The 26,146-nt window shown below is 51.3% G+C and overlaps 10 protein-coding genes across 10 annotated transcripts; 6 read left to right on the plus strand and 4 right to left on the minus strand.

Annotated features, from left to right (window-relative positions):
- Positions 1–268: 268 nt before the first annotated feature.
- Positions 269–619, plus strand: VC83_04142 (uncharacterized protein; the record flags this gene model as incomplete). Its single annotated transcript, XM_024467778.1, has 1 exon — positions 269–619. The coding sequence occupies one exon, from the start codon at positions 269–271 to the stop codon at positions 617–619; it is 351 nt and encodes a 116-aa protein (XP_024324630.1).
- A 539-nt stretch (positions 620–1,158) lies between these two features.
- VC83_04143 (uncharacterized protein) lies at positions 1,159–3,625 on the plus strand. Its single transcript, XM_024467779.1, has 4 exons — positions 1,159–1,619; positions 1,821–2,019; positions 2,077–2,749; positions 2,801–3,625. Exons 1-4 carry the CDS (start codon positions 1,411–1,413, stop codon positions 3,457–3,459), a joined length of 1,740 nt encoding a protein of 579 aa, XP_024324631.1. The 5' UTR covers positions 1,159–1,410; the 3' UTR covers positions 3,460–3,625.
- Positions 3,626–6,578: 2,953 nt separating this feature from the next.
- Positions 6,579–8,633, minus strand: VC83_04144 (uncharacterized protein; the record flags this gene model as incomplete). Its single annotated transcript, XM_024467780.1, has 2 exons — positions 6,579–8,500; positions 8,558–8,633. 2 exons carry the CDS (start codon positions 8,631–8,633, stop codon positions 6,579–6,581), a joined length of 1,998 nt encoding a protein of 665 aa, XP_024324632.1.
- A 486-nt stretch (positions 8,634–9,119) lies between these two features.
- Positions 9,120–9,902, plus strand: VC83_04145 (uncharacterized protein; the record flags this gene model as incomplete). The annotated part of the gene is made up of 4 exons (XM_024467781.1): positions 9,120–9,309; positions 9,357–9,438; positions 9,504–9,540; positions 9,603–9,902. 4 exons carry the CDS (start codon positions 9,120–9,122, stop codon positions 9,900–9,902), a joined length of 609 nt encoding a protein of 202 aa, XP_024324633.1.
- A 378-nt stretch (positions 9,903–10,280) lies between these two features.
- On the minus strand, positions 10,281–11,267 carry VC83_04146 (uncharacterized protein; the record flags this gene model as incomplete). Its single annotated transcript, XM_024467782.1, has 1 exon — positions 10,281–11,267. The coding sequence occupies exon 1, from the start codon at positions 11,190–11,192 to the stop codon at positions 10,281–10,283; it is 912 nt and encodes a 303-aa protein (XP_024324634.1). The 5' UTR covers positions 11,193–11,267.
- A 526-nt stretch (positions 11,268–11,793) lies between these two features.
- VC83_04147 (uncharacterized protein) lies at positions 11,794–16,536 on the plus strand. Its single transcript, XM_024467783.1, has 6 exons — positions 11,794–11,927; positions 12,017–12,292; positions 12,363–12,585; positions 12,649–13,355; positions 13,411–13,689; positions 13,744–16,536. Exons 3-6 carry the CDS (start codon positions 12,561–12,563, stop codon positions 16,111–16,113), a joined length of 3,381 nt encoding a protein of 1,126 aa, XP_024324635.1. The 5' UTR covers positions 11,794–11,927; positions 12,017–12,292; positions 12,363–12,560; the 3' UTR covers positions 16,114–16,536.
- Positions 16,537–17,379: 843 nt separating this feature from the next.
- VC83_04148 (uncharacterized protein) lies at positions 17,380–19,388 on the minus strand. Its single transcript, XM_024467784.1, has 3 exons — positions 19,160–19,388; positions 18,754–19,092; positions 17,380–18,694 (listed from the first exon to the last, which is right to left on the minus strand). The coding sequence occupies exons 2-3, from the start codon at positions 18,872–18,874 to the stop codon at positions 17,655–17,657; spliced, it is 1,161 nt and encodes a 386-aa protein (XP_024324636.1). The 5' UTR covers positions 18,875–19,092; positions 19,160–19,388; the 3' UTR covers positions 17,380–17,654.
- A 112-nt stretch (positions 19,389–19,500) lies between these two features.
- VC83_04149 (uncharacterized protein) lies at positions 19,501–21,840 on the minus strand (the record flags this gene model as incomplete). Its single annotated transcript, XM_024467785.1, has 1 exon — positions 19,501–21,840. The coding sequence occupies one exon, from the start codon at positions 21,838–21,840 to the stop codon at positions 19,501–19,503; it is 2,340 nt and encodes a 779-aa protein (XP_024324637.1).
- Positions 21,841–22,010: 170 nt separating this feature from the next.
- VC83_04150 (uncharacterized protein) lies at positions 22,011–24,550 on the plus strand. Its single transcript, XM_024467786.1, has 3 exons — positions 22,011–22,278; positions 22,343–22,657; positions 22,745–24,550. The coding sequence occupies exons 2-3, from the start codon at positions 22,473–22,475 to the stop codon at positions 24,312–24,314; spliced, it is 1,755 nt and encodes a 584-aa protein (XP_024324438.1). The 5' UTR covers positions 22,011–22,278; positions 22,343–22,472; the 3' UTR covers positions 24,315–24,550.
- A 42-nt stretch (positions 24,551–24,592) lies between these two features.
- On the plus strand, positions 24,593–26,044 carry VC83_04151 (uncharacterized protein). Its single transcript, XM_024467787.1, has one exon. The coding sequence runs from the start codon at positions 24,782–24,784 to the stop codon at positions 25,979–25,981; it is 1,200 nt and encodes a 399-aa protein (XP_024324437.1). The 5' UTR covers positions 24,593–24,781; the 3' UTR covers positions 25,982–26,044.
- Positions 26,045–26,146: the final 102 nt, after the last annotated feature.

Raw genomic sequence — 26,146 nt, forward strand, 5'->3', positions numbered from 1 at the left:
GACATCCATGCCCATGAAACAGAAAATGAATTACTCTCCTCCGAATCACCTTTTAAAACCTCCCACCCCAGCCTCCGTCGACGATTTCAGCGAGGAAAAGAAAAGTATAACAAGACAGAAGAAACACCCACCACCTTCTCCCCAGCTCCAGCAACCTCGTTTCCAGGTAAGAAAAGCACACAAACGCACATCACCAGGTAAGTATACCACTCTACCCCCGAAAACAACCACACACCACACCACACCACACCACAGCCAGCGAGCCAAAATGTGCTACCACCGCCGCCTCCACTTCATCCTCTGCAACCACGTCTACGACCTCGAAATCGTGCGTCCCTGCTCCCTCCCCCCCTCAGCCACTGGGTCGTCCCGCAGCTCTCCATCATCATCGCGTACGGGGGGTTCAGCTTCGTGGGATCCAGCCTTGACGCCCAGCATGCCCACCGCGCGCTGCTATCCGATGTCACATCCGTTGACGACGTATAAAGTGCGCAGGTTGTGCGAGGCGTGTGCTGTGAGGAGGGCGAGGATGGATAAGCGGGTTAGAGAGGTTAGGGAGGGGTTAGAGGGGGTGAGGGGGTTGATGGAGGAGAAGGGGTGGATGGGAGAGGGGGTTTGATGGGGGAGAGGGGGTGGGTGGATGGAGGAGAGGGGATGGGTGGATGGGGGAGGGGGTGGATGGGAGAGGTGGATGGGGGAGGTGGATGGGGGAGGGGGGAGAGGGGGTGGATGGAGGAGAGGGGGTGGCTGGATGGTAGAGGGGGTGGATGGGAGAGGTGGATGGGAGAGAGGCGGAGTACTCGTACAGTACTGTACCACCTTCCTGCAAGGCTAGCCTCATCTCTGCCAAGCCACCAGCCAGCCCGCGCTAGGCCCAACCCAGCAGGTCGTTGCTGGCGCCGGTCACACTACCACTAACTAGGCCTAAAGCGACCAGAGACAGGCTCAACGGGCGTCAACAGGGGTCAACGGGGCCAAGGCCAACGTGGCTGTTGTGGCCAATTGGAGGGGAGATGGTGGGGGAGAAGGGAAGGCTGAGAAAAGAGTAGCTGGAGGTACTTGACATGGAGTAATGAGATACGCACATACCAATGTACCCCAAACCAACCCGCCAGAAATAAATATCTCTTCCGCCCACCCCCCCACCTGAGCATCCTTTCCTATAACTCCTATCGCGTCCCGTTGACCCATCCCTCTACGCCCTCCTCCTCCTCCTCCTCTTCCTCCTCCACTTCCTCCCTTCCTCCTCCTCTTCCTCCTCCTCTTTCTCCTCCCTCTCCCCAACGCGCTTTGCCCTCAGTCCAGTCTCTCTCGCTGCCAACAAGATCCCGCCCGCATCTACCAAGGTCGAGCCACTTGATTCCCACAGCTCTGCTGTGCATTTCAACATCCCCCCAAGAAGTCGCAGCAATGGCGCACCACAACGAGAACATCGTCACTGCCGAGGGCGCATCCGACGAGACCAAGATCGGATACAGCGAGGAGAAGGAGGACACCCTTCCCCACGGCACCGTCGCTGACGACGACCCCAACCACCATCTGCACCGCGGCCTCAAGTCGCGCCAGATTTCCATGATAGCCATTGGTGGTGCCATTGGCACGGGCTTGATTATCGGAACGTACGTGATCCCCCCAGCCCAGCGATTCCCAGCGATTCCCTCAGCCATTTCCCCCGTCCCAGCCACCCAGCATCGTCGCCCACTCACGATTAGAGTGCATCAAGCCATGAGTTGGTGGCGGTGCCATGCCGCCACCAACTACGCCGCACCCCGCTTGCCAAGAGGCCAAGAGACCAAGAGCTGACCAACGTTACGCTACAGGGGACAAGCACTCGTGAATGCCGGTCCGGGTTCGCTTCTCATCGCCTACGCTGCCGTCGGCGTTCTCGTATATATGGTTATGGCGGCTCTGGGCGAGATGGCAGCGTGGCTGCCGCTCGCATCGGGGTTCACTGGTTATGCACATCGCTTCGTTGACCCTGCGCTGGGCTTCTCTCTCGGCTGGACTTACTGGTTCAAGGTGAGACGAACTCTTGAAAAACTGCCTGTCGCGCTAGCGCTAATGCGTCGTTTTTAGTACATCATCGTGACCCCGAACAATTTGACAGCCACGGCACTCGTCATCAAATACTGGGTGCCACCGGAGAAGGTCAACCCAGGTGTTTTTATCGCCATTTTCCTCGTTGCGATCGTGCTGATCAACTACTTTGGCGTCAAATTCTTTGGTGAATTCGAATTCTGGCTTTCCAGTATCAAGGTCACCGTCATCCTCGGTCTCATCCTGCTCAGTCTCGTCCTCGCCTGCGGCGGCGGCCCCGAAGGGGACCCCAAGGGATTCCGCTACTGGCACCACCCCGGCGCATTCAAGCCGTACGCCGACGTCCATGGCGTCAGCAGACCCGCGGCGCAATTCATCGCGTTCTGGTCCTGCCTGACCACCGCGGTTTTTGCGTACCTTGGCATGGAACTTGTCGGCGTCACGGTCGGAGAGGCGCAGAACCCGCGCAAGGTCATCCCCCGCGCCATCAAGCTCACCTTCTACCGTATCCTGCTCTTCTACGTCGTGCTCGTCTTCCTCCTCGGCATGATCCTGCCTTACGACAACAAGGAGCTCATCGCGGCCACCTCGGAGTCTACGTCGGCTGCCGCGTCGCCTTTCGTTGTCGCCATCCAGATCAGCGGCATCAAGGTCCTCCCTGCGCTCCTTAACGCCTGTATCCTCATTTTCGTCTTCTCCGCTGCCAACTCCGGTATGTTCATCCCCAAATAAATACATCCTACATCTCACTAACCCCCTTTAGATCTCTACATTGCATCCCGAACTCTCTACGGTCTCGCAGTCGAGGGCAACGCCCCCAAGATCTTCGCCCGCACCGATCGCCGTGGTGTCCCCATCTACGCGCTCGGTCTGTCCTCGCTCTTCTGCCTCCTCGCCTTCCTGAGCGTCGACACCTCCTCCATGACCGTCTTCAAGTACTTCGTCAACCTCGTCACCATCTTCGGTCTCCTGACCTGGATCTCCATCCTAGTCTCCCACATCTGCTTCGTTCGCGCCCGCCGCGCCCAAAACGTCCCCGACAGCGCCATGGCCTTTGTCTCCCCCGGCGGAGTCTGGGGCTCGTACATCAGTCTCGGCTTCTGTTGCCTTATCGCCATCTTTAAGGGCTTCAACTACTTCCTGCCCAAGCACACTGGCAAGAGCGCGTACGGCGACTGGGACTACAAGAACTTCATCACTGCGTACCTGGGCATCCCGCTGTACCTCATCATGATCTTCGGGTACAAGTTCATCATGAAGAGCGAGGGCGTGCGTCCGGAGACTGCGGATCTGTACAGCGGGAAGGCGCGCATCGATGAGGAGGAGCTGGAGTATCTTGCGGCGGAGAAGGCGAGGAATGGAGGGAAGGAGGAGACGAAGTGGGGACGCATTTACAGGCGGACTATTGGCACGATCTTTTAAGCCCTGCTTTTTTAAGATGGTGTGTATTTTATGATCATGTTTTTTTGTCTGTAGCGTGAAGATTGGGGTGGGTAAGGTAGGGGGGAGGAAGTATGTATGTAGCATGGATACCCAGACCGCGGAGGACGCGGGAGATCTAAATTTTACCATTTATTAACTCGCGCTTTGGCGCGGGGATATTACTTTGAGTCTCTGGTGCGACTTGTGATTTATGTGTAGTGAAGTGAAGTAAATCGAGGAGATGCCGGTCGTCCTAGCCACTTTAGTCTATAGAAGAAGCAAAGCGCTGCCACATAGAAATAGGTAGTAACAGTACAACAGTGTTCGGCAGATACTACCCAGGTAGTATCTGGGTCCTCGCCAGGTAAGGTAAGTATCTGAGCGACTTTGCTCAGGTAAGGTAGGTATTTACAGATACTTTAGCAGGTAGTTGAGCCTCAATTCCGTATACAAAAATGACGCTTTTGATATTTGAAATAGATAATGATATGTAACTAGAATATGTAACTAGAAAAGTGAAACTCGTGACAAATATAATAATAAAATAGACAGCCCCTATTCCTATTCTTCTGCCTCATCATCTGCATCATCACCGTCGCTGTCGGCATCTGGTAAATAACCCCAATTCCGTAAGCAAAGCAGATATCTAATTGTCGATGGCGACAATCTATTCCTTTTCTTAGTAATGATATCGCTACCATTGCTAAATACCCGTTCTGATGGTGCTGATGTCGCAGGAATTGCAAGATGGTCTCGAGCAACTTGAGCAATTATTGGATATTGATATTGCTTTGCAGACCAATATTTGAGAATATCAGTATGCTCACCAGGCCGTGGTTCAAGCATCCATCGTTTCCATTCTGGTTCTTCAAATGATATACCCTCTGATGCAAATAAATCTTCATCAGAATCTGGTTCTTGCACTCTAGTATTTGCATTTCCTAATGCATCTGCAAGAGCTGTTTCACGTTCAATACGCTCTGTATCAAGATGATATTGCCGTGTCTTATATGTTCTACAAACATCTTCAAACTGTGCTCTTGCCCGTGTGATTCGTACATGATCTGTACTATCTGGATATATCTTTTTAAACACTGTATGGTTCATCCGTGGATCGCAAATTGTAGCTACAGCTGAGTGCTTACATTGCTGATTTGTTGCAAGAGTATAATACGCGTGAAGCTTTTGATAAGCTACTGTGCATGCAATACCAATTGCTGAGTGCTCGCCAACTTCTTGTTGCATCTTCTTAACTTTATTTATCATTTTAAGATAAAGTGGAATAGCAAAGTTAAGTGACGGATATGTATCACTTTGTAGCCGTTTTGATGGTTTGAGAAATATTAAGAACAGTCGTTCAAGATCTTTAATAACAGCCCAATCTCCTGTAGTTAATGCAATATCTTTCATACTAATATCAAGCTGTTGTGTTATGCATACTGCTGTGATTGGTATTTGGAGTTTTAATGCTGTATCAAGCATACGATGTGTTGAATTCCATCGTACTGGCATATCAAGTGATAGTTGCTGTGGTTTTAAACCTATAGCTTTGACTTGTCGTTGTAAAGCATCCTTCCATGCTCGTCGATTACGAAAGACATAGATATGTCTTCGTAGCTTTGCAAGAGCATTCATGACTTCCACATGACTATCTCTACTAAATGGAATCCGAGCTGCACCTTGCTCACACCGGTATGTCTCTGTCTCTACATCTGGTTCTGCTTTTAAACTCGTAAGAGCGGCTTGAACTGCGAGATTTATGATATGTGCAATACACCGGACATTGCCTTCTTTGACAGTAAATGTCCAAGGTTGTTGAGTTGATGTTTGGGCGTTGCTAGCCAATTTCTCATATTCTGAGAGCATCACAGTATTTGATGATGCGTTGTCTCGGGTGCATGTAAAGATAGCGCCTGTAATAGCTATACTATCTGTTACAGCTGCTAATTGCTGAGCTAAGTATTCACCGCTATGAATAGGCTCTTGAAGATGTATCACATCAAGCAATTTTGATTTCTGCTGCCATTTATCATTAATCCAATGAGCGGTAACAGCAGCATACTCTGTATAGTTCCGTGCAGACCATGCATCTGTCGTTATGGATATCCGGCCTCCATGTATAATATGAGAATGGAGTTCAAGCTGTAGTATGCCTCGGTGATATGAGAATTGGCGTTGTAGTTCTCGGTGCAATGTTCTTGACGAAAGTGATAACACAGATGGACTTAAGAACCGTACTAATTGACGATATGAATAGCTTTCGATAATGCGTAAAGACAGGTTATTAGATACTATAAACGATAGCACTAACTCTCTATATTTGGCTGGATTGTTTGTTGGTCTTGATTCATGGGTCGCTGGTCTCTGAGGCTCAAAAAATGATGATGTGCTGCTAGATTGACTTGAAGGCGCTGTATTCTTGTGTTTAAGAGCATCATAGATTCCTTTATGCTTAAGACTATAGTGTTTCCAAAGATTGCCAGTTGAAGCAGCAGCTTGAGCATGGGTTTGAGCTGCGGGCGAGTATCCGCAATTAGGCTGCATACAGCATACTTTGATAGTTAGCGGGTTGCTCTCAAGTAGTATTCTTGAATATAGTTCCTTCGTGAACAGCAGCGACTGTGTTGGCGGTAGCATTTGGCTAGGCGGGTGTAGACGGACAGGAATTGGATTTGATTGCTGAAAAGGGGTAAAAAGCCCTGGTAGGGCTGGCTCATCGTGAGGATTATAGCCATCAAGGTCCGTCGGCACGTCTGACAACGGAGAGTCACTCATTTTCACGGCAATTATCACCATATCAAGCATGAAGACGAGTATTTCAACGTTAGCATTTGTGCGGCTTGGCTACACTTGGCAATACTTGGCATGTATCTGGGTAAGTATCTGAAAATACCGGGATACTCAGGTATTTTGAGAATGAGCCCAGGTAGGTAATTACCCAGGTAATTACCTGAACACCACAGGTAATCAGGTATCTGTGCCGCACACTGCAGTACAACCTCATGGCCACGATTAGACGGGTATAAAAACGAGAGTAATCATGAACTCTTTTGAGTATGATTTTATCCAGACAAGGAATCATTATTCAATCCACCCTACAAAACCACTACCACACCCTCTTAATCTGAGAACCCCTCAAACTCCTTCTCACTACCCTCCTCCTCACTACCCTCCTCATCCCCACCCACCCCAAACAACCCAACAACATCCCACCGATCCCCCCCCGCCTTCCTACTAACATACTTCACAAACCTCAGCACCCCCTCATCCCTCAACACAATACTCATTTTATTCCACGCCGCCGGCACCGTAAAGAGGACGTTATCCTCTTCATCCCCCGTAGCGGCTTTGTAGATGGCTGCGTCGGAGGTGGAGTCGTCGTCGTCGGCGGCCATGTAGACTTCGTGGCCGCCTACGTCGTCTTCTTCTTCTTCGGATTTTGCAGCTGCTGCAGCGGCTTTGGCGGCTTTAGCAGCCTTGGAAGCAGCAGCTTTGGCAGCAGCTGCGGCGGCGGCGGTTTTCTTGGCTTTCTTGGATTTCGCTGGTGCTTCTTCTACTTCCTCTTCCTCTTCCTCTTCTTCCTCCTCCTCGTCGTTGTCGTCAACGCCCCACCCCTTCGTAGGTGTAAACCCCAAGCAAACCTCCAGCCTCGGCTCCCCCTCATGGCTCGTCGCAAGAGCGTAATCAGCGCCCCTCCTGAATCTGCGCCCGAGGACGTTGAAATTCTCTATATCGCAGCCCGTAGCTATAGCGAGCCATTTTCTGAACTCTTTACTTGGGAGTAAGTCGTCTACCAGCTCTTGGACCGGGTTCTTGCCTGCCTCCTTCACCTCCTCCCCGGACGATGAGGGTTCGAGGTAGAGGAAGCGGTGTTTATGTGGTGGTTTCGCGACGCGCCAGGGAGACGAGGCTTCGATTTCCGCAGCTGTGCTGGGGAGTGGGGTGGCCTCCTCTGCTTCGATGTGTGCGCGGAGACGGGCGGAGAATTTAGCGGACAGGATGTGATCGACGCTCACAGCGGAGTTTTCCTGGAAATGCGAGTTCACCTGCTCGATAGTATCAGGGGTTAGGTAAGTAGGAGTGAGGTATTTGAGGAGGAAATCAATATCCTCTGCCTCGAGACCCTCTTCTTCCAAGTCGTCTGGGCCAACGGCGGTTGTTTCAGCGGCGGGGACAGGGGTGGCTGTTTCTTTGGGGAAATCGTATTCATCCGCCTTTCCCTGTAACTGGACTAGACTGCTCTTCAAAACCAGTTTCTCCTCGGCGCCGGGGATGTAGCCGTCCTCGCCTTCTTGGGGGATGTGGAACCACCCGCTGATAGCCATGCGGACGCGGCCGCCTTCTTGCTCCTGCTGTGCGGGGGTGAGGGCGTGGTACACCTCCTCGACGTCGTGGAAGCTGAGGCCGGGCTGGACGGCAAAGAAGCTGAGTTGGTTCCAGGCTGGGGGGATGGACTTGGCGAAGTCCGCGCTGGGGACTGTTGTTACCTCGCCGTCGCCGCCGGCGGGGAGCTTGGTGGTGGGGTAGAGACGAAGGGCGCCGCCCCATGCTTCTTTCCATGGGATGTCGGGGTCGGGGAGGTATAGGATGTAGCTTATTCTGCGGCTTCCGATGACGTCGTCGTGGCAGAGGAGGTGGCAGCCGGGTGTGTACACGTTAATCGCCATATCCGTCTTCTTCCCGCTCAGCGCGCCCGCCCCTGTGATAGCCTCGGCGTACTTGCGGAAGGCAGCGGAGTATAGAGCATCGCGGAGTTTGAGGAGGGAGGGGAGGCGCTCGAGGGCTGCGTCGTCGAGGCCGTCGAGGTTGGCGAGGTCGCCGGATTGGTGGATCTTGTAGATGTCTGTTTCTTTGGGGGTGAAGTGGACGTTTTCGAGGACTTCGGTGCGGACGGCGCGGAGGAGGGAGTCATTCATTAGGTCGTGGATGACGGCGTGTTTGTAGGGAGTGGAGGTGGCGTAGGAGTCGGTGTAGGACGAGAGGTTTTGGGCGTCGAAGAGACCGGCGCGGAAGCAGCCGGTGATGTCTACGGGTTTGGAATCTGGGGGGGGGGATGTTAGAATGGTGCAGGTGGGAGGTTAAGAGCTGGGATTCGTACCTTTCACCCTCTTCTGCTTAGCCGACTTGAGGATGCCATTCTTGGCACCCTCGATAGTTTCAGATTTCCGCTTCATTGCTGTGATATTGAGCTCAAATATGTGGGTTAATTGCAGTATCAAAGTCGAGAGCCGTCGTCGCTGGGGAAAGTTTTAAGGCTTTCTGCCGCTACACCGCCTTCTACCAAAATCATATATGGACTAGCGTTACCGCACCCTAACCAGGGATTTGGGAGCTTTATGGTTAACCCCGCCAAGGCACCCAACTGTCAAACCAACCCAGTACCACATGGGAAAGCGCGGGGAGATAAAAAAAAACGAGCACAGGTACGACGAGACGAAGTACAGTTAGCTCAACAAAACATGCCTCGGATTTTGTGAAGTGCCCAGTCCTATGAGGGGTCATTATGGAGGGGGTGTGTGTATATGCGGCGTTGCTCTGACTTCACCAACGTGTCCTGTTGTCTCTTTCGGACAGAAGTGTTGAGAGCCGTGTCCAACATAACTATCAAGCCCATTGCCAGCCTTGCCCAACACAGTATCACAATATCCCCAAAAATCACCATGTCCGAAGAGGAGCCCAAGACCAACCATGGCAGCTGCCACTGCAGCAACTTCGCCTTCACCGTCAATGTCCCCAAGATCAACAGGGGCGCAAGATGCAACTGCTCCCTCTGCCACCGCAAGGGCTACTTCTGGCTCAGCGTGACCCCCGAGCAGTTCAAGGCGGATGAGGGCACGGGCGAACTAGCCTGTTCGAATCGCATCTCTTCTGTGCTACGTGTGGAACTGGTGTGATAGCTAAGAAGGTGGATGAGAGTTTTATTGCGGTGAATTTGAATACCGTCAAGGATCTTGATAGGAAGGCCCCCGAGGTTAAGGCGTAGATTTACCCCGCCTTGTTGGATAGATATATCGGGCCCTGTTCATACTCATGAGCTGGAACAGGGCCCGACATATCTACAACTGCAGCATCTGCACCATTGTAAGACTTCCCCTTCCTCTGGTCACTCTCTTCCCCAGCCAGCTCAGCCTAACCCATCACAGCACGCCAACGTCATATCCTACCACGAGCGCCACCACTACCAAATCACCGGCATCGAGAACACAACCGCCTATTTCATGGGCGACAAGTGGATCGCGCACCGGTTCTGCAAGAGGTGCGGGACACCCGTATGTCTAGATACCCAGACCGGGCCGCCGGCGCATGTGCTCGCCAAGATCCCGGAGTTCTACCACCCGAGGCTGAAGGCGTATCCGACGAACTTGAGGGTGATTAATGGGTTGGATTGGAAGGAGTTGGGGATAAATGAGTTGGCGCCAGGTCAGGGGGCAGATGCAAATTGACGGGGGTTGTGGTATGGGCTAGAGGGCGGGGGATGGGGCGTTCATGACTGCAGCGTAGGAGTAGCATTGTCCATGTGAGACGACGGTGATGCTCTTTGTATGATTGCTCATGTCCTATGTCAAGACCCATCTATCGCGCCATGCTCTATGCATCACATAATGACCGTGGATGCCGCCAGCGACATCAGCTCTCCGCGCACCTGCTGTAGTCTCTGCTCACGTTTCAATTCATGTACTCGTATAATCGCCGCCTGGCCCGCCAAAACGCTCAAATTTTACAAAGAAGTTCCATCATACCCGTCGTCGCTATCGTCCCTTTGCGCCTTTGCGCCTTATTCATCATTTCATCGTAAACTCTCCGCGTATAGTCGTGCCTGTTCATCTCCCCTTCTTCTTAGCGGGTGGTGCTGCCTTCCCCGGCTTCTTGGCCGGAGATCCCGTGCCTTTCAATGTACCCGCCGGGCTTTGTGGTGAGGGGTCGCGCATCTCGAACTCGGTGCCCGTGTAGCCGTTTAGGACCTGGCCGTCTGGGCCGAGGCGCGCTGGTGAGCCTGGCGTCGGATGTTGGAGCTGGTCATTGTGCAGTTTATCCAGTGAGTCGCCGATTACACCGTACTGTGCCCAGTTGATCGGTGGTACTTTGACGACCTTTTGAGGTACGGGTAGAGGAGGGAATGAAGAATGTGTCTTTGTATGCGACGTCCCGTTGTTCATGCTGGCTTCTTTGTGTCCCTCGCCCTTTGTCGCCAGCCCACCCATCCCATTCATCTCCACATCTCTATCCACTTCATATTCGTCCCCCTCCTCGCTATCCTCCGGGAACGTGGCATCCCCATCCGTCCTTATCTCCCCCAAATCCGCCGCGCGCAAAAACGCCTCCGGATCCTGCATAGCCAGGTTCTTAAACCTCTGCAACGTCCTTATATCCTGCGCCGCCTTCTTCTTCTGCAGCTGCAACAGACTTATCGCGCTCTTCACCGCCAGCACATCCGTATTGGAGTCGAAGTCAATCACCTCCACGGGAGCAGGCGGGGGCGGGATAAACGTCGCATCGGGTCGCGAGTGTGTATATGTTCGCAACGGCTGCTGCGGCAACGGAGGCACGTTGGTGTCGAGGCGTGCGGCGGCCAAGGTGGGTGTTATGGGTGAGTAAGGCGGCTGGGGCGGACTCGAAGGGCGCGAGTGTTGTGGCGAGGCGCCGTTGTGTGGCGCGTACGGCGGGGCGCCATTCCGCAATGCCGGATGGGGTGAGGAGTTTGGTGAGGTCGTGTCGACTGTGAGGGCAGGCATCTTTTTGCTTCTGACTGAGGGTTCAGTCGCGAACGCGTCAGTGATGTCGTGTGAGGTGTTTGATGTGTTGGCGGGTCGCAAAGATGTATTCCCCCGAGACCGCGCGGAGACCGGAGACGGAGACGACGTTAGCCTGATGGCGGGGTACTGAGGGTGGTGGTCTGTGCGCGTTGGGTGTGAGTCTATGTGCCACGTGACTGTATAACCATAAACCCCGTGGACATGTTCGTCACTTGCCAGCTCGCCAGGTATTTGTGAGTCACGCCCGAGTTTCTGCCTTTTCATATTTATATTTTATATATCATTGATTTGCTGTTTTCATATTTTCTCATGATCTGCTGGTACTGCCACCTTATTTATGATGACGCCTTTCCTTTCCATGGACAATATTCGGTGCTGGCAGTATCAATGCGGCCGCTAGTAACCTTATGGCACAGCTGACGGTCTTATCAGTCTTATCAGTCCTGACGGCCCCTGGCGTTTATCCCCTTGCGGAACGCAATAACTAGGCTCCGGCTCGTTCCCAGGCCAAATCAATCATCCAGCCAAGGTCATGCACCCTGGTGTACTTTGTGCCTCTGTAAATATTTCCCATCCATACATCTCCATATCACCATCGCGTGCCCGCCAACGTCTCCAAGTTGTTGCCTGTGACCCCATACGACTTCCCTCGTGCTGGAAAACACCCTGCGCGGTGTGCCCTCCTGGGTGAAAAGTCAGATAATAGACTGTACTGTATGTGAAAAAAGAGGTTTCCATGGTTTTGTTCCCTGGAATTCCAAGGCTGTGAGGTTCGTGGTCACTAATGGGTCGCCCATTGGCAGGGAAACGGTAGAATTCACGACGTGAGGCGTCCATGGACAGCCTGCAGACGGACCGAATGAGCTTCAGACTGTGCCAGCTCATATAATAGAATCAATCGATCCTTTTTGCTCTGCACCGAACAACGAACTCCCACTATATACAAGCCTGCCCCGTACATTGCTGTGCCTGCGAAGGGCTCCGAGGCTCTGAAGACAACTTTAGAGCCTGGGGAATCCCGGTTTCGTCGCAACTCACATCGTCACGGTGATAGGAGCGGGGGATATCTTATCAGAGTCGTAGGTGTCTGTTCACTGGGTGGTCAAACCTTAGCATTGTCCTGGACTATTCGCTGACTGGTTGCCACAGAAAGCCATATTTGAACCCCGCGCATTGTCTGATTTACGACATACCATACCACATCCAACAACGATTTCGAAGCTTTTGCTTCAGCGTTCTATAAGAACGACGAAGCTATCTATATACACGAGCCTATACTTCCATTGCGTTCTATAGGGGACGACGAACGTACACACGAACCAACCTGTACTGCTTCAGCGTTATATAATGGACGACGATGCTACCCAGCCAGGTAATATAATCGTTACACATTCGAGACAATCCGCAACGATATATGCTGACGTTATACTTGCAGCGACCCAGCTGGTCATGGACCCGCGTCGTCTTGGAGACCATGTCTCCGATCTCGAAGACGATGATCTCACCGACATCTTCTGTATTCTACACCCAGTATCGCTGTCGGCCTTAAATGCTGTGACACACATCGGCGACGTCGCCCCTGAAAATACTGTCAGCCGAGCATCTGCCCCCATCAAGATTCGAGGCGGGCCGCATATCACAGACCCTAACACTATGGATCTTGCTGAACAGGGTCTCGTGTCCCGTGACATTGCACTTCGACTGTCTGCAAAACTGATTGATCCCTTGGCTGGGTATACGTTTGGCCGGAACACCCAGCGCTGTGATTTTGTTCTCAGATATCCCACTGTTGAAGGCACCAGCCATATTAGCAATGTCCATTTCAGGATTTTCATCACCGCGGATGGTATAGTCATGATAGAAGACCAGTCAACAAACGGCACAGTAGTTGAGGGTAAGAAGTTGAGATTCAAAGACAAAGAAAATGATGCGCCTCACAAACACACCCTTTCACAAGGCTCGCTTGTCAGCTTATCGATGGATGCACCAGACGAGGACCTTCGGTTCGTTGTCCGTATTCCGCAGCGTGAGGGGATATATGAAGATATTTTCGCGCAGAATCTTGTGGACTACTTTGCTCGCATGTCGCTCCTCAGGAAAAACAGGGACGCCCAGGTAAAAACGGATGTTGCTGGACAGGCTGTAAGCTTCTCTCATTCTTTGCCATATCATAATGTAGGGGTACTAACTTTGACAGCCTGATATATTCGCTGTGCAGAACTATCCTGGAGGCAATGGTCATGGTCCAGATCAGACTCTGGTCAATAGGCGTCCCAAAGAATGGCGTGGCGGGGCCAAATATAACAAGTCCTGTGTCATTGGTAAGGGAGCTTTCGCAACTGTCTATATGATAAGTGCCAAGTATGATGGGACTGTATATGCCGCCAAGGAGCTTGAGAAACGCCGATTCGTGAAAAACGGCATCTTGGATCAAAAGGTTGACCAAGAAATGAGGATCATGAGTAGCATCAAACATGTAAGTCTATCTTCAATTATAGCCGCTTCTGTCGGTGGTCCTAACGAATGTCAGCCAAATATTGTCCAATATATAGAGCATGTGGACTGGCAAGATCATCTTTACATAATTATGGATTATGTTCCAGAAGGTGATCTTGGTAGCATCGTATCCTCTCGTGGCACTCTTTCGGAGGTGTCCACGAAGACTCTCGCCACCCAGATGTTCTCGGCGTTGAAATATTTGCATGGCAAGGGTATAACGCACCGCGACATTAAGCCAGACAACATCCTCGTCCAGAGTTTCGATCCATTCCATGTTAAGCTAACCGATTTCGGGCTGTCAAAGAGAATCGAGAACGAGGACACATTCATGCGCACCTTTTGTGGTACACTTCTTTATTGTGCTCCAGAAGTATACTCGGAATATCTCTCTTATTTCCTCGACCCGGCTGATATTCAAGCACAAGGTCGAGCTAAGAGTAAGAAATTCAAAAGATACGATCAAGCTGTTGATCTATGGTCTCTAGCTGGGGTTTTGTTCTATTGTCTGAGCGGCAGTCCTCCATATCCAGCAAAGAGTGGGACGACGTACCAACAACTCCTTCATAGTATTATGAGGGGTCCTCTGGATATTCGTCCACTGCAGCATGCAGGGGTGTCTGAAGAGGGTATCAACGTGATCAAGTCAATGCTTCATAATCAGGCACCATATCGCCCGAGTATTGAAGAACTGGAGGAGAGTCGGTGGATACAGCCCGAAAGTACTCGGCAAGGAGACGTTCACTTGGAGCACACTGCTTCTCAGTTAAGTATCCAGGACCAGAGCGACTCGCTCGGAACTAGTGATGAGATTGACCTCATAAACGCAATGGTAGATACTAAGAATCTTGAGATTCCTAGTAGCTTCATTAGTGGTGACGACGGTAGCTCCGGTAACAGCGAGAAGTTTGCCGCCAACAAAACGACAAGCAACCAGCCACGCCTATTTGGGGAAGTAAATTTGTCTGCCTTACGTAGCTCTGGGGTAATTCCGCAGGAGCGATTGAACCTTCCTCTTTCGGACACTGGCGACGACAACGCTGCTCAGTCTTCATTCGTAAAGGTTGATGCTGCTCTACTTGATTTTGAATCACAGAACAACTTCTATCAATCTTCAATTCTTCCCGGACAACACGAAAATATGCCACCGTCACTCTTAGGCACTGGAACTGCTCCAAGCCTGCTTGGTGCAGAATCTATGGTTGGAAATCTGGCCATGAACTCACCGTCGCCAACAACTGTGGTCGACGTAGCCTCTCCATCTCCACAGGAAACGTTCACTGTGCCAGATTTCAGAGAATCAATGAAGAGTCTTCGCCGTCAACGTGATCCAAACGGCGATGAGGAGCCACTTGCAAAGCGTGCCAAATCCTCGCGTGCAATCGACATCGAGCTCTCGAAGACCGTGTTTTGGGATGCTAGAGATAGGTCTACTCACCATCTAGACTATCCCGTCATGAGGAACTCCGAGTACCAGGAAGCCAAGGCTTTGGCGAAGATGTATGGCGAGGAGTTCAAGCATGGGGAGAGTGTATTTGAGACCGTTGTTGGTGCCTACCGGAGAAGTGCGTCTGCCACGCCTGAGCCTCCAACCAGCGCTCAATCAGAGCCAGTGGCCGCAGGTGCTCCAGCGAAGCTCAATCGAGACGAACGCGGATTCAGCGAGGATGGTGTGGTTCTTCCAACCGGAAGCTGGGTTAACGGTGTTCCGTCTCCCGAGATTAGTCAATATCTCCCTGGTCACTCGAAGGCTGCCAAAACTACCAGTAAGCCGGAAGAAAAGCCTGTCATCAGCAACGATGTCTTCCGGCCACCTCACAGGATCCTGGCTAAGCTTGTGGGAACCCCAGACTCTGTTCTGCCAAACCTCACTCTCAATATAACCTCCCTCTTCACTAGCTGGGGTCGTGGCTTCGATAACAAGCTGCGCCATGCAGACCGAACCGACAACCGTGTCCCAAAATATGCCTTGAAGCTTGCTCTCTGGCAGCCTGGCACGAAGCCCTCGGCCAGCCCACCCACCGACAAAAACAACTCGTACGCCTTCTACATCGCCACGAAAGCTAGCCACGGCATCAAAGTGAACGGAATCGTGCTACCCAGCCACGACTGCCGCGCGCCACAGACAAGCCCAGCGAAATATTGGGGAAAGCTTCAGCATGGCGACGTGGTGGATGTGTGGACGCAAGACAGCAACTCCGAAGTCGTCCTCAGATTCCGCTTCCACTGCTTCTGGGGTGAGAGCAAGGAGCCAAGACGGAACGGGCAGTTCTTCTCGGCGATGAAAGAGGGTCCGCTGAAGGATGAGCTGGAGTCGTTCTGTCAGTGGGAGGAGAGCGCATTCTTTCAGGCAAAGTATGATGCGGAGGTTAAGGCGAAGGGGATCAAGGAGGGTGGGAAGTAGGTGAACGAGGTCGTCTGATATGGAGAGAATACGGGGCAAAAAGTTCGGGGGGCTATAGTTCTTTACAGGGTCATGGAAATCGTTACGCCGGGTATATGTGTGCATTGTACTAATATTTTAGAGGGGTCTGTTGATGGTTTTCATTTTCGATACCAGTGGGAAGTCGATACAGCTGGGATGGGCATTTTCGTTATGTTTATATGGGGGGAGTTATGATGAGAGGCATGATACCAGAGGATGGGGGGAAAGGAGAAAGGGGCTGAATTGGCATTTGTCACCAACAGACAGAACACACTGAAGTTGGAATGAGGTATAGGAGGGAGCGTGAATGGTCTCATGGATAGAGAGGAGGTAGATAGACTTTGAGGGGTTGAGATTGCGAAGTCAACAGCCAGCAGTCCAACCGCAACAAAATGAAGACAGAATATCACGAATTGCAACGGCTTCTTTTTCGTGACTTGACTCTATGGCCAAATATTGTAAGTTGATCAAATGAAAGAGCGGACAATGCTCTGTCCCCAGTGGCGAGCAGTCGTAAATTCACTCGATATTTCTTACCTGTGGCATGAACTTGCAAATTCACCATCACCACCGCACAACACCTGAAACAAAACACAACACGCCACCACCACATCACAAACCGATCGACACCTGACGACCGCTAGTTACGCCTCTCCCCTTCGCTATGTGCGGGTGGAGTTTATTCGGCTGGGAGTGGGGGAGGCGTCGGGTCGTCGTGGGCTCACTTAGCACAACGAGCGATGAGACGCAGAGGAATGGGATTACGGTGACGAAGACGGTGCGGGTGAATTCGAGGACGAGGAAGGAGACGAGGACGAACTTTTTGGACACGGGAAGCACGAAGAGATCAATGGCCCAGGTCACAATTACAGGCCTGCGTAGATACCACGGGGACTGAGGGAACAGTTGTTTTGATTGTGTTTTGCTGATACATGAGGATATGTCGGAGATATACATATAATTATACATCATTGGTCGGTTAGATAGATTTGCCAAACGCTCCAGTGAGCGGGCTCGAGGGGGTTGTCTTTGAATACATATACATTGCCCTCGGCCTCGTTCATCCACTATCTCGTTCGTATATGTGCCGTCGTTGCATCCATAATACAGGCATAGGTTCTTAAAAAATTATCTGACAAAACTATAGATGTGCCGTCACAATGATAAGTTTTCAATAGTATTAGACACATACTCTTCACGTCTCCACAAACTTATAATAGTAAGTGTTATATTGACTATAAACTACGCAGTTATTCAATCTCAAAGCCCAACATAAAATGATTTAAGGCCCTTCCTTATCAAGCTGGCCTACAGACCCCCTTCCAACGCCAGAAGTTACCCATCGATAAAAACAGCCACCGGGCTCACCTCGCCCATCCGTGACATATAAGAATATTCCGAGCTAAATTCCCCACATCCAGCTCGAGCCAAAGCAATCTGCATGGTACACCCTTCCTACCTTCCAGGTATTTACCTACCGTCGTATCTCATATCTCATTCCCTCATTCTCGTAATGACCGTTAAGCAGCAATCCCGCTGCCGCCACCCCACCTAAACCTTTTGACGCGAGGCACCGTGATTTCCAACCCGCAGCCGCTCAAAAGCTCGCCCTCCTGCTTTCCAGTCTCGTAACCCCAAGCGTAGCCAGCTCCAAAGCCAACGGCGGACACTACAATAACTACACCAGCGCTTACAAGCCATGTCAGCAGCGTTGGGCTGAGAAGTTGCTGTGTCTGCTCGCGCCCACTTTGGACAGCAACCCGTTTCTTCTTAGTTGAACGGCCCTGCTGCGTAGTTTTCCGCCTTCCGCGCTCATTCTCGTCTTCGGAGACGGTAGCGCTGCTGCGTGATCTCCTGCTGGGGATGCCGTTCCCCAGTCCAGGCGCAAGGTTGGGAGAGGTGGGTGGAGGCCGTGTGCCAAGGAGTTCTGATTCAGGGACCAGTCTCAAGCCCTGAAATTCATTCCTGTTGTTGATTCCAGGTGTTTGCATCGTCGGTGAAGGCTGTTTGGGCAATGACCGTGCCGCTTTGGCGCAGGAAAGGAGTGTTGTGAGAGAGGCGCGGAGGGCGGCGTCGTTGGCTGCTTGGTGGGTGGGGTGGGGTGAGCGGTAGTGCCGAGGCGGAACGAAGGAGGCCCTGTTACTCGTTTGTGCTTGGTTTGGCGGATGGGAAAAGGCATTCGGCTGGGGACTAAATGCTGGTGCAGTGATGCCCAGAGCCGTGCCGTCTTCATCTTCGTCGTCCTCGTCCTCTGACGGAGGCGGGAAGTGGATGTCTTGTCTCATTTGCTGTCTAGGAGAGACGCGTCCCGAGTGGATATTCTCGTTTGAGCTGGTAAGAACACGGTCGTCGGAGGAGGACTCGGATTCGTCGTATTCATCCTGGCTGCTGGTGCTTCGTTGGGCGACAACCTGAGAGATGCGAGATACGCCGGCGGGGCCATGACGGCGTCCACGCCGTAAGGTGGAAGACTGGACGCGTAACCCAGCTGTTACAATCTCGTTGTCGATGGAGGATAAGGATGAGGATGATGGTTGAGATGAAATTTCGACCCAGGATTCTGTTGGGACACAAGTCAGCAACTGTCTCCTCAGGATAAGGGAACCAAAAAATACATACCTTCGTTGCGCAAACGTTGGGTAGCATCAGATGAGCGAGCTATATTGTCCCAAGTACGAGCCGTTCGTCGGGTAGGCCTTGTGTCATCTTCGTGGCTACGGCCATGTCTTGAAGATGCCATCGCGAGAGTTGTCTGTCGGTATGTATATGAGAACTTACCCCGCAATCGCGATACTCTTTATAATCGAAATCGACGTTCTCAAGTTGAATTTGTATCGTGCCAGCTCTTGATGGTGGCCCTCTTCTTTGTTCTCGATCACGGTCGAGTTGCTTTGGTGCTGGCCAAATGCTGTTGACCGCTTCTATGATGATCTTGAAAGGTGGGAGGTTGGCGGTGGGCTGTGTGGTGATGTGAGCAGCGATCTATCTATCAATAGCGTACCCCCTGCTAATCTTCTGTGCCCACCTTATTCTCGTCTCAGTGACCGTATCGTATAAAGCAAACATGGGAGAATGATATTATATGAATCCATTCAGCATCATACAACGGTACACGTCAAAGTTAAGTAAGAGAGTTGATATATACGTAGACAACCTCTTTGCTTAGTCGAATCAGTCCACCCAAGCCGGTGTTGCGTGACCATCGCCGAAGTCATATGGGGTGGTTATCGCTCCTTATCGCTTGCCCCTCTATCTTTTTTGGGTTATTCACATACATATCCACGTGATAACGCAACTGAATGTCTAATTCTGAAGATTCCAAGATTGTATCATAGTCTCACAGTATGAGCCACAGAGCTATAGTACTTATTTAACCGTCACAAACCCGATCCCATTCCTAGCCTCTCTTGCAGCTGCCTTTAACGCCTGCTCTTCCACATCTGTCCACTTCACACTGAGTTGATCCCATTTCTTTGTCTTGAATTCTTCTTTGAAGGTCTGTTGAACGCCTTGAAGTCTTGACATTTCGCGCGGGTCCCCAGAGCCGCTGTAGATAATGAAAGCTGTGCATGGCGGAAGGGAATTGTAGATGGTTCGGATCCGTGCCGTAAGGGCAGCGGTTGCTTCAGCAATAGGCGATGCATCCGGCGCAGGGGATATAGTTTCCGACAGCGAGTCTAAACGAGAAGCGGCTTCCTTGTCTGAAGTCGGGCCAATTGCAGAATCATCTACAGGAGGCGTCAGGTCGTCAGTAGCCGTCGGGCCAGGCGCCGATGTCTCTGCAAGGATCGTAGGCATTGCGGGTTTGTTAATGTTCCACCACCCTTTGAGAGCCTCCAGTTCACGGAATCGGGCCCAAACGAAGTCCACTCCCCCACCTGGCACTTCAAGGCCGTCCATGTCGCCCACAATAGCACGGATTGTCCCCGCAGTGACCTCTTCGTCGCTCTTGCATCCTATGATAACGTTTGCTGCCGCTCCTGCGCCCTTCTTTGGGTCGCCCCAGTCAATAGCTGCGGAGGTCTTGGCACCAGCTTGGCCAGCTACAGCTGTGCCACCTTGGTTCTTGTAGCGAACACCGGTTCGTGCTAGCCGCTTGAAAATATTCTCGCTGGCAGCATCACCAGTACCCCATTGCGGTCCCTTCTCGCACTTCTGCTTCACTAGGTCAAGACAGGTTCGAGCGTCCTCAGTCGAATCGTGCCCTGCGCCGGGGCCTACAGTCCCACCTCCTTTTTGAATTTCGCGGCCGAGGTACTTCTTAGCCAGGTATTTAAGAGATGACTTCAGCGGTGTTCCACGAGGGTGCGGGTATAAGAGTGAGGTATCGATGATAAATGGGTGTGTGAGCTTGAGGGCGTTGAGGTCGGCGTTGAGGGAATGTCCAATGAGGATGGTGCGTGGTGTGAGGATCTGGAGAAGCTTTTGTTGGATGTCTTGGAGAGTAGTTGTGACGGGCCGAAGCATTTCTTCTGTGATGCCAGAGTATTGAGTGACGTAGTCAATGATGGGCTTGGCTGGCTTAACAAGCTCATCGAGAGTGACCGTTCCATCCCATGCCACGAGACTGATTCTCGTCAATGAGAACTCGCGTTCGCCCGTCATGCACATTTCACAGTCCATAGCAATGACTTCTCGGCCAGCGGTGATGCTACCTTGCTCGATCTCAGTCTCGGGTGGTGACCCGTCTTCCCAAGAGTCAACCAACGTGTCTACCCATCCTTCCTTTGTTGACGTGCCAGCATTGACTCTCTGCTCGTTCAAGTGTTGCTTTTCGGCCTCCTCAGTATAAACAGTAGGATGTAGAGTGTACTTGTTTTCCAACAGCTCATCTGGTCCGGAGATGTACTCTGTCACGCGTGTCCTCTTATTCACCCACCCATGGGGTTCTTTTGCTGGTCTCGCACCCTTCTTATCTTTGTCTTCTTGCGATTTCGACACTGGCGCCGTAAGCATTGCATGCAGTGGCGAGTGCATTTTGCTGAATTTGTCGTCTCCTGGCGTCTTGACAGGCCACAGGTACTCAAACATGTTTCCAAACTCGGCCAGTTGAAGAGGAAGCTTGTCGGTCGCCAACTTGACAGGATAGTATTCATCTGGCGAAGTGTGCCTTCCATTTCCCCGATTCGCTCCATTGTTTCCATCTGCCTCCTTCTCCTTCTCCTTCTTATCTCCATCGCTGGAGGATTTGGACCCAAACATCTCCCTTTCCAGTCCAGGAACCATTAAAACAACAACCTTTCGTATCTCCGGTCGATGGCGAACAGAAACCCATTGTGGTCCAGAGCCGTCGGCAAGTAGGTATAATACAAGATTTTGTAAGTCACTAATCTTGATCTGTGACTGTAGTCTTGAGTCCGCTGAAAAGGTTATAGACGGGTAGTTCAACGAGTGAGGCTTCGGAATCTTCTTTGCCTTCTTTGCTGGACGCTCCCTGACGGTTTCCCAGCCTTCAGCACCCTCTCCCTTCTTCTCCTCACTTCCCTTGCCATCTTCTTTCGGCGCTTCTTTTGAGATCAAATTAAAGGTTGGCAAATCGGGTTGCTGCAGGAGCGCAAGTGTTTGTCCCATGCTGCCTATGCCTGAATCGGTGTCGTCGCGATCGTCGCGTTTCCTCTTGCTGCCTCCGTCGTGTTCTGACTGATGTGAATTTCCCGATTGCTTGTGGTGGTTTTTATTCCTCCTAGGTCCGTCATTGTATCCCATGGTCAAATACCACAAAGTCTGGTTTGCGATTGTTGAGTTGATTGACAAAGGTCCAGATCACAGACTGAAACTTTGAAGTACGAGTCGATTCTGCCGCTCGATTCTAGGCGGTGAAAAGGTCGGGATCCAAGGTTACCTCCGATAAGAGCTTAAGGTGCAAGGAAAGGAGGGAAGGCGCGTGAACAGACGCGACAACACGAACCTGCCAGGCACAAGAGTTTCCAACAGCCTTGGGTTTATAGCAACCTTTAACGACGGACACTGTAATTCAAACTTGAGTAAACGGGTATCAGAGCTCAGTGCTACCGGATAAGCGCCACAGATCGTCATTTCAACCCCGCGAACTATTGATTCTTATCGAGGAACAATTGTGGCAACAAAATAGCTGCAAATCTCACAAGTTTGGGCAACAGATTGATATGCGCCAGGGTATAGCAGGTATGGATCAATTGAATCTGTCCCATTATTTTGTTATTGATTGTTAATAATTTCATGTCTGTAGATGACAGACTCCATACCAGTGAACACCGAGCCCAGTAACCACGTGCCTTCTATAGCCACCAACGACGCAAAAAACCATTGTATGATCTACCTCAACAGGCGCATACTAGACACCTGAGCGGAAAGGCAACATGGACGTGGTGACATGCAGCTGTGCCAAATGCGGTACTTTTATCGGCGACTTTGAGAACCTGTGGAACCAAATCGGCAGAAGGCATTTCAGCCCCGTCAGTTTGAAGAGAAAGGACTGGAGCGTTGGTCTACAGCACTCTGGAGATGTTAGGATAGCGCCGACAGAAACGATTATAGAGGATAGGTAATGGAATCTCTCTTTTATTGGGCTTGCTACGGAAACTTCGATCACCCATTATAACCAAAGCGGCCATCTGCTAATCCACGATAGTTATCTGCAAGATCTCGCCTGTGTAGGATGCGAGGAAAAACTGGGCTTGCTGTGTCACGATGCTCCACCAGGACATATCCTTCGAAAGGATCAGCTCATTCTCGATCTGGATAAAATGATGGTTATCTCAGGATCCACCAGGAAACCATGCACACCAGTCATCAAACATACATATCCTCTCAAGAGAAATGGCCCCAAGATTGGGCATGATGATAATACCCAGGAAAACGGCAACGAAATGAATGGCCAAGATGACAATTTGGCGGTAGCCGATAGTGATCACCTTCCTCAGGCAGATGATGCCGATCGACTTCAGCACCTCGCACAATTTGCGGACTGGGCAGAAGGGGCTATAGATAGCCAGAAAAGGGATATTGATCGAATTTCTGCCTCTGTCAACAAAATCGAGACGGATATGCGCAGCTTCAAGGATTTTATGGCAATGGTACGGAGAGAACTGACAGTACGACCAACGAATATTGAGATGGATGACGTTCGTGCCTCAGTGCATTCGCTGCGTGATGAAATCGACGAATCCCGCTCTACCAATGTCGCTAAGCCTGCTGAAGGATCTCTATCATTTGAAGGTGTTGATTTGATAACGGAGAGCATAACGTCGCTGAGCCAAAAAGTCAACGAAATTGACTCCCTCAAGCTCGAGATCCAGTTTTTGAAGATAAAGCTTAAGCGGTCTGAAGACATTACGAGGAATGCCGGGAGATACGCAGACTCGCAGCCGAGCACTCCTCTGCCTGTAACTGCGCGCCACCAAGACGAGTCCTCGGCGTATGTCAGACCACTCGTGGATCAATTACAACGTAATTCTACTGGATTTGAGAAGCACATGTCCAGCTCGCCCGCACTGGATGATAAACGAACGAAAAAGGCACGTCTTTCAGGAAAAGATATGAGAGCTGCTGTGGCGCCCCATGTCCAACCTGGGTCTACACTCCGCAAGCCATCCCGCCTCTCTCATGTTCTCCTTCCAGTCTCTCAAGACCGCCTTGCACTGGACGTGGACGAGCTCGATGACATGGCACCCACCGGTGATATCACAGACGATGCTGCATATGAGCCAAAGCCGGCAGGTATTGATCCGGCAACTGCCACGGGGGGCGTCACTCGGTCATGGTCTCCATTAAACGAAGGGCAGCCTGTGGCCTCAAAACCGAGTTGGCGAACTGCAAATCTCCGCAATTCTCAAAATCGAAAGGCCAAATCCTCGAGGAAGTCTCGGGGTGAGTCGGATGAGCTCGATCCAGATTTCATTCCATTGACGGCCAAGGGGACAAAAGATCGAAGGTATACGGCGGGGCGGTGGTCTAACAGGCGCCGCGCCTCCGGGAATCTTCAGGGTGGGACCGACGATATGGAGAATGGTGAAGAGGACATTGTACAGAGCGTAGAGCGAGATGACGCGCCCACAATTCCCCAGGCGGTGATGTTGAACCCGGCTCATCAGCAACCTATGACTGATGAAAAGCATCAAAAATCGAAGCAAGAGATATTACAGGCAAGAGAGCGGTTGGTCAAGGATACTATAGAGAGGGAGATGTATATGGCTATCTGAGGTTAGCTCACAATTATGCTGCGTTTCCACACGAACATCTTCCATACCCCGTATATAGGGCGTGCAGAAGTCTAGTCTTTTATTCATAGATGCCTTCCATATTGGCTCGAGTTTAATAAACTCAAGTATGTGTACGCGTTTATTGAGCGCAGCTAGTAGCAGTATAGTTTTAGCTCTGAACTTTATATCTGTAAGTTAGTTATAAATATAGTCGCCATTTTTATAAGGAAAGTCGAACCATCTATCTAGCTCCATCTCTAAGTGATATGTCCCCGAGTAATTAAGAGCCTCTATTTTAATTACAGTAACTATAATCACTATTATTGTTTATAGTCCTCGTCTAACTTTTAAGCCAAATGAGTAGACTTATGAGTCAAGCTTCTTATATATAGTCTTAAGTTAGTTCCTCTCCACCTAGTTAGCAGTATTAACCTCATCACATCAACTCTTCCCATCAACTATCCAAAATGTCTAACAAGTCGATCCTCGCGCCCTTTGATGCGGCGAACCTACAGAACCGCGGCTTGTTAGGTCCTGGCAACACCACCTCCTCACAACGACTTCACAAGCGCTGTTTGAACCGCTCGAGCGATGAAGAGCACAGTGATATCCCTCTCTCGGCCCCCATCTCATCGCAAAATGCATTCGCAACGATCCCTGCTGTCCTCATCTCCCTCGAAACTCTCATCTACGTGGGGCTCTCTGGTCAAAAGGCCAACGAGCTATGGAACCAGTGGACAAACTGGCAAAGGGGACCGTATGACCCGCGCCGTGAGACCGATCCAGATGATGGCGGTTTAACAGTCACCTTTCACGACTTCATCATCGGGTGGTCAGTTACGAATAGGGCTGATGCGGTGGGGGACGACGACGACCACGAATGGCGCAAATGCCTAGATGCATGTGGTATTGATGCTGCGACCCAAGACGCTATCATGGATCCAAACTTCACCTATCTCCGGCGCACAAACTCCTGCTTATACTGGGCTAAGGACACCATTGAAATGCGATATGCGGGTCTCGAAGAAATCCAGCGCACATCACTCACGCGAGAGGCAGAACTAAAACAGGCGGCCCCCCCCATTCCTAGCGGATCTGAAGATGCACAAGGCAGCGGGTACCAAGGCAACGTTGGTCTTACCTCGACATCATCGACAAGCCAAGGACAGCGCTCCATCTCTGGCCTTCAGCAAAAAGGCGCAGCCGGGATTGAGGCCGACGTCTGTGGCTCCTCTCGCGCCATCGCAGCACTCAATGCGCCTGGGTACACCACGCTGTACAAAGGTCTTGACCAAGCCCGCATCACAGGGCTCTTCGACGACAGCGGCGCTGTAGCTGAAATTGAGATCCTCTTGAGCTCAGCACCATCAGACTTCTGCGGCATTAGCTCCCGTTTCTACTTCGCGCTCGACCACACGGTTGCGAGATACTACGCTGCATATGTCAAGAAACGTGCCGTCTGCGAGTCCGTCGTCATCGTGTGCCTCCAGATCCCGAATGCCGCGATCGAAAGCCTCCCACCAAATAAAATTCAGAGGATGTTATGGCCTAGCAGCGAGTGGAAAGAACTCGTCTGGTTCTCTCGCAAAGGGAAAACCCCTCCGCCCCATCTCGATAAGTACCATGAACGTGGTAGGAAGTGGACATTTTGCGTGGTCTCCCTCTGAGAAAGACTGGGCGTATTAGATAGACGGACCAAGTTCATGGAATCAAATCAAATTATTTCATGCACTGCGAGGACCGATTGTTTGTACATGCTGCACGTATCATCCATCGCAGATTCTAGAGAGGGAAAGCACGATCGGGACACGCTTCCTTCCATGTTCGGAGAA

Source organism: Pseudogymnoascus destructans (genome assembly GCF_001641265.1).
Source record: "Pseudogymnoascus destructans isolate 20631-21 unplaced genomic scaffold scaffold_9, whole genome shotgun sequence".
In the NCBI taxonomy this organism is placed as follows: Eukaryota; Fungi; Ascomycota; class Leotiomycetes; order Thelebolales; family Thelebolaceae; genus Pseudogymnoascus; species Pseudogymnoascus destructans.

What these genes read in the sequence shown, in the direction of transcription:
- VC83_04143 (XM_024467779.1), top strand. Translation starts at nt 1,411, where the DNA reads ATGGCGCACCACAACGAGAACATCGTCACTGCCGAGGGCGCATCCGAC. An exon ending in GCTGGACTTACTGGTTCAAG is followed by an intron (nt 2,020 to 2,076) that starts GTGAGACGAACT and finishes CGTCGTTTTTAG; the next exon opens with TACATCATCGTGACCCCGAA. An exon ending in CTTCTCCGCTGCCAACTCCG is followed by an intron (nt 2,750 to 2,800) that starts GTATGTTCATCC and finishes AACCCCCTTTAG; the next exon opens with ATCTCTACATTGCATCCCGA.
- VC83_04147 (XM_024467783.1), top strand. Translation starts at nt 12,561, where the DNA reads ATGGACGACGATGCTACCCAGCCAG. An exon ending in CGACGATGCTACCCAGCCAG is followed by an intron (nt 12,586 to 12,648) that starts GTAATATAATCG and finishes TTATACTTGCAG; the next exon opens with CGACCCAGCTGGTCATGGAC. An exon ending in CGGATGTTGCTGGACAGGCT is followed by an intron (nt 13,356 to 13,410) that starts GTAAGCTTCTCT and finishes TAACTTTGACAG; the next exon opens with CCTGATATATTCGCTGTGCA.
- VC83_04148 (XM_024467784.1), bottom strand. Translation starts at nt 18,874, where the DNA reads ATGGCATCTTCAAGACATGGCCGTAGCCACGAAGATGACACAAGGCCT. An exon ending in CCAACGTTTGCGCAACGAAG is followed by an intron (nt 18,695 to 18,753) that starts GTATGTATTTTT and finishes GTGTCCCAACAG; the next exon opens with AATCCTGGGTCGAAATTTCA.
- VC83_04150 (XM_024467786.1), top strand. Translation starts at nt 22,473, where the DNA reads ATGGACGTGGTGACATGCAGCTGTGCCAAATGCGGTACTTTTATCGGC. An exon ending in GAAACGATTATAGAGGATAG is followed by an intron (nt 22,658 to 22,744) that starts GTAATGGAATCT and finishes AATCCACGATAG; the next exon opens with TTATCTGCAAGATCTCGCCT.
- VC83_04151 (XM_024467787.1), top strand. Translation starts at nt 24,782, where the DNA reads ATGTCTAACAAGTCGATCCTCGCGCCCTTTGATGCGGCGAACCTACAG.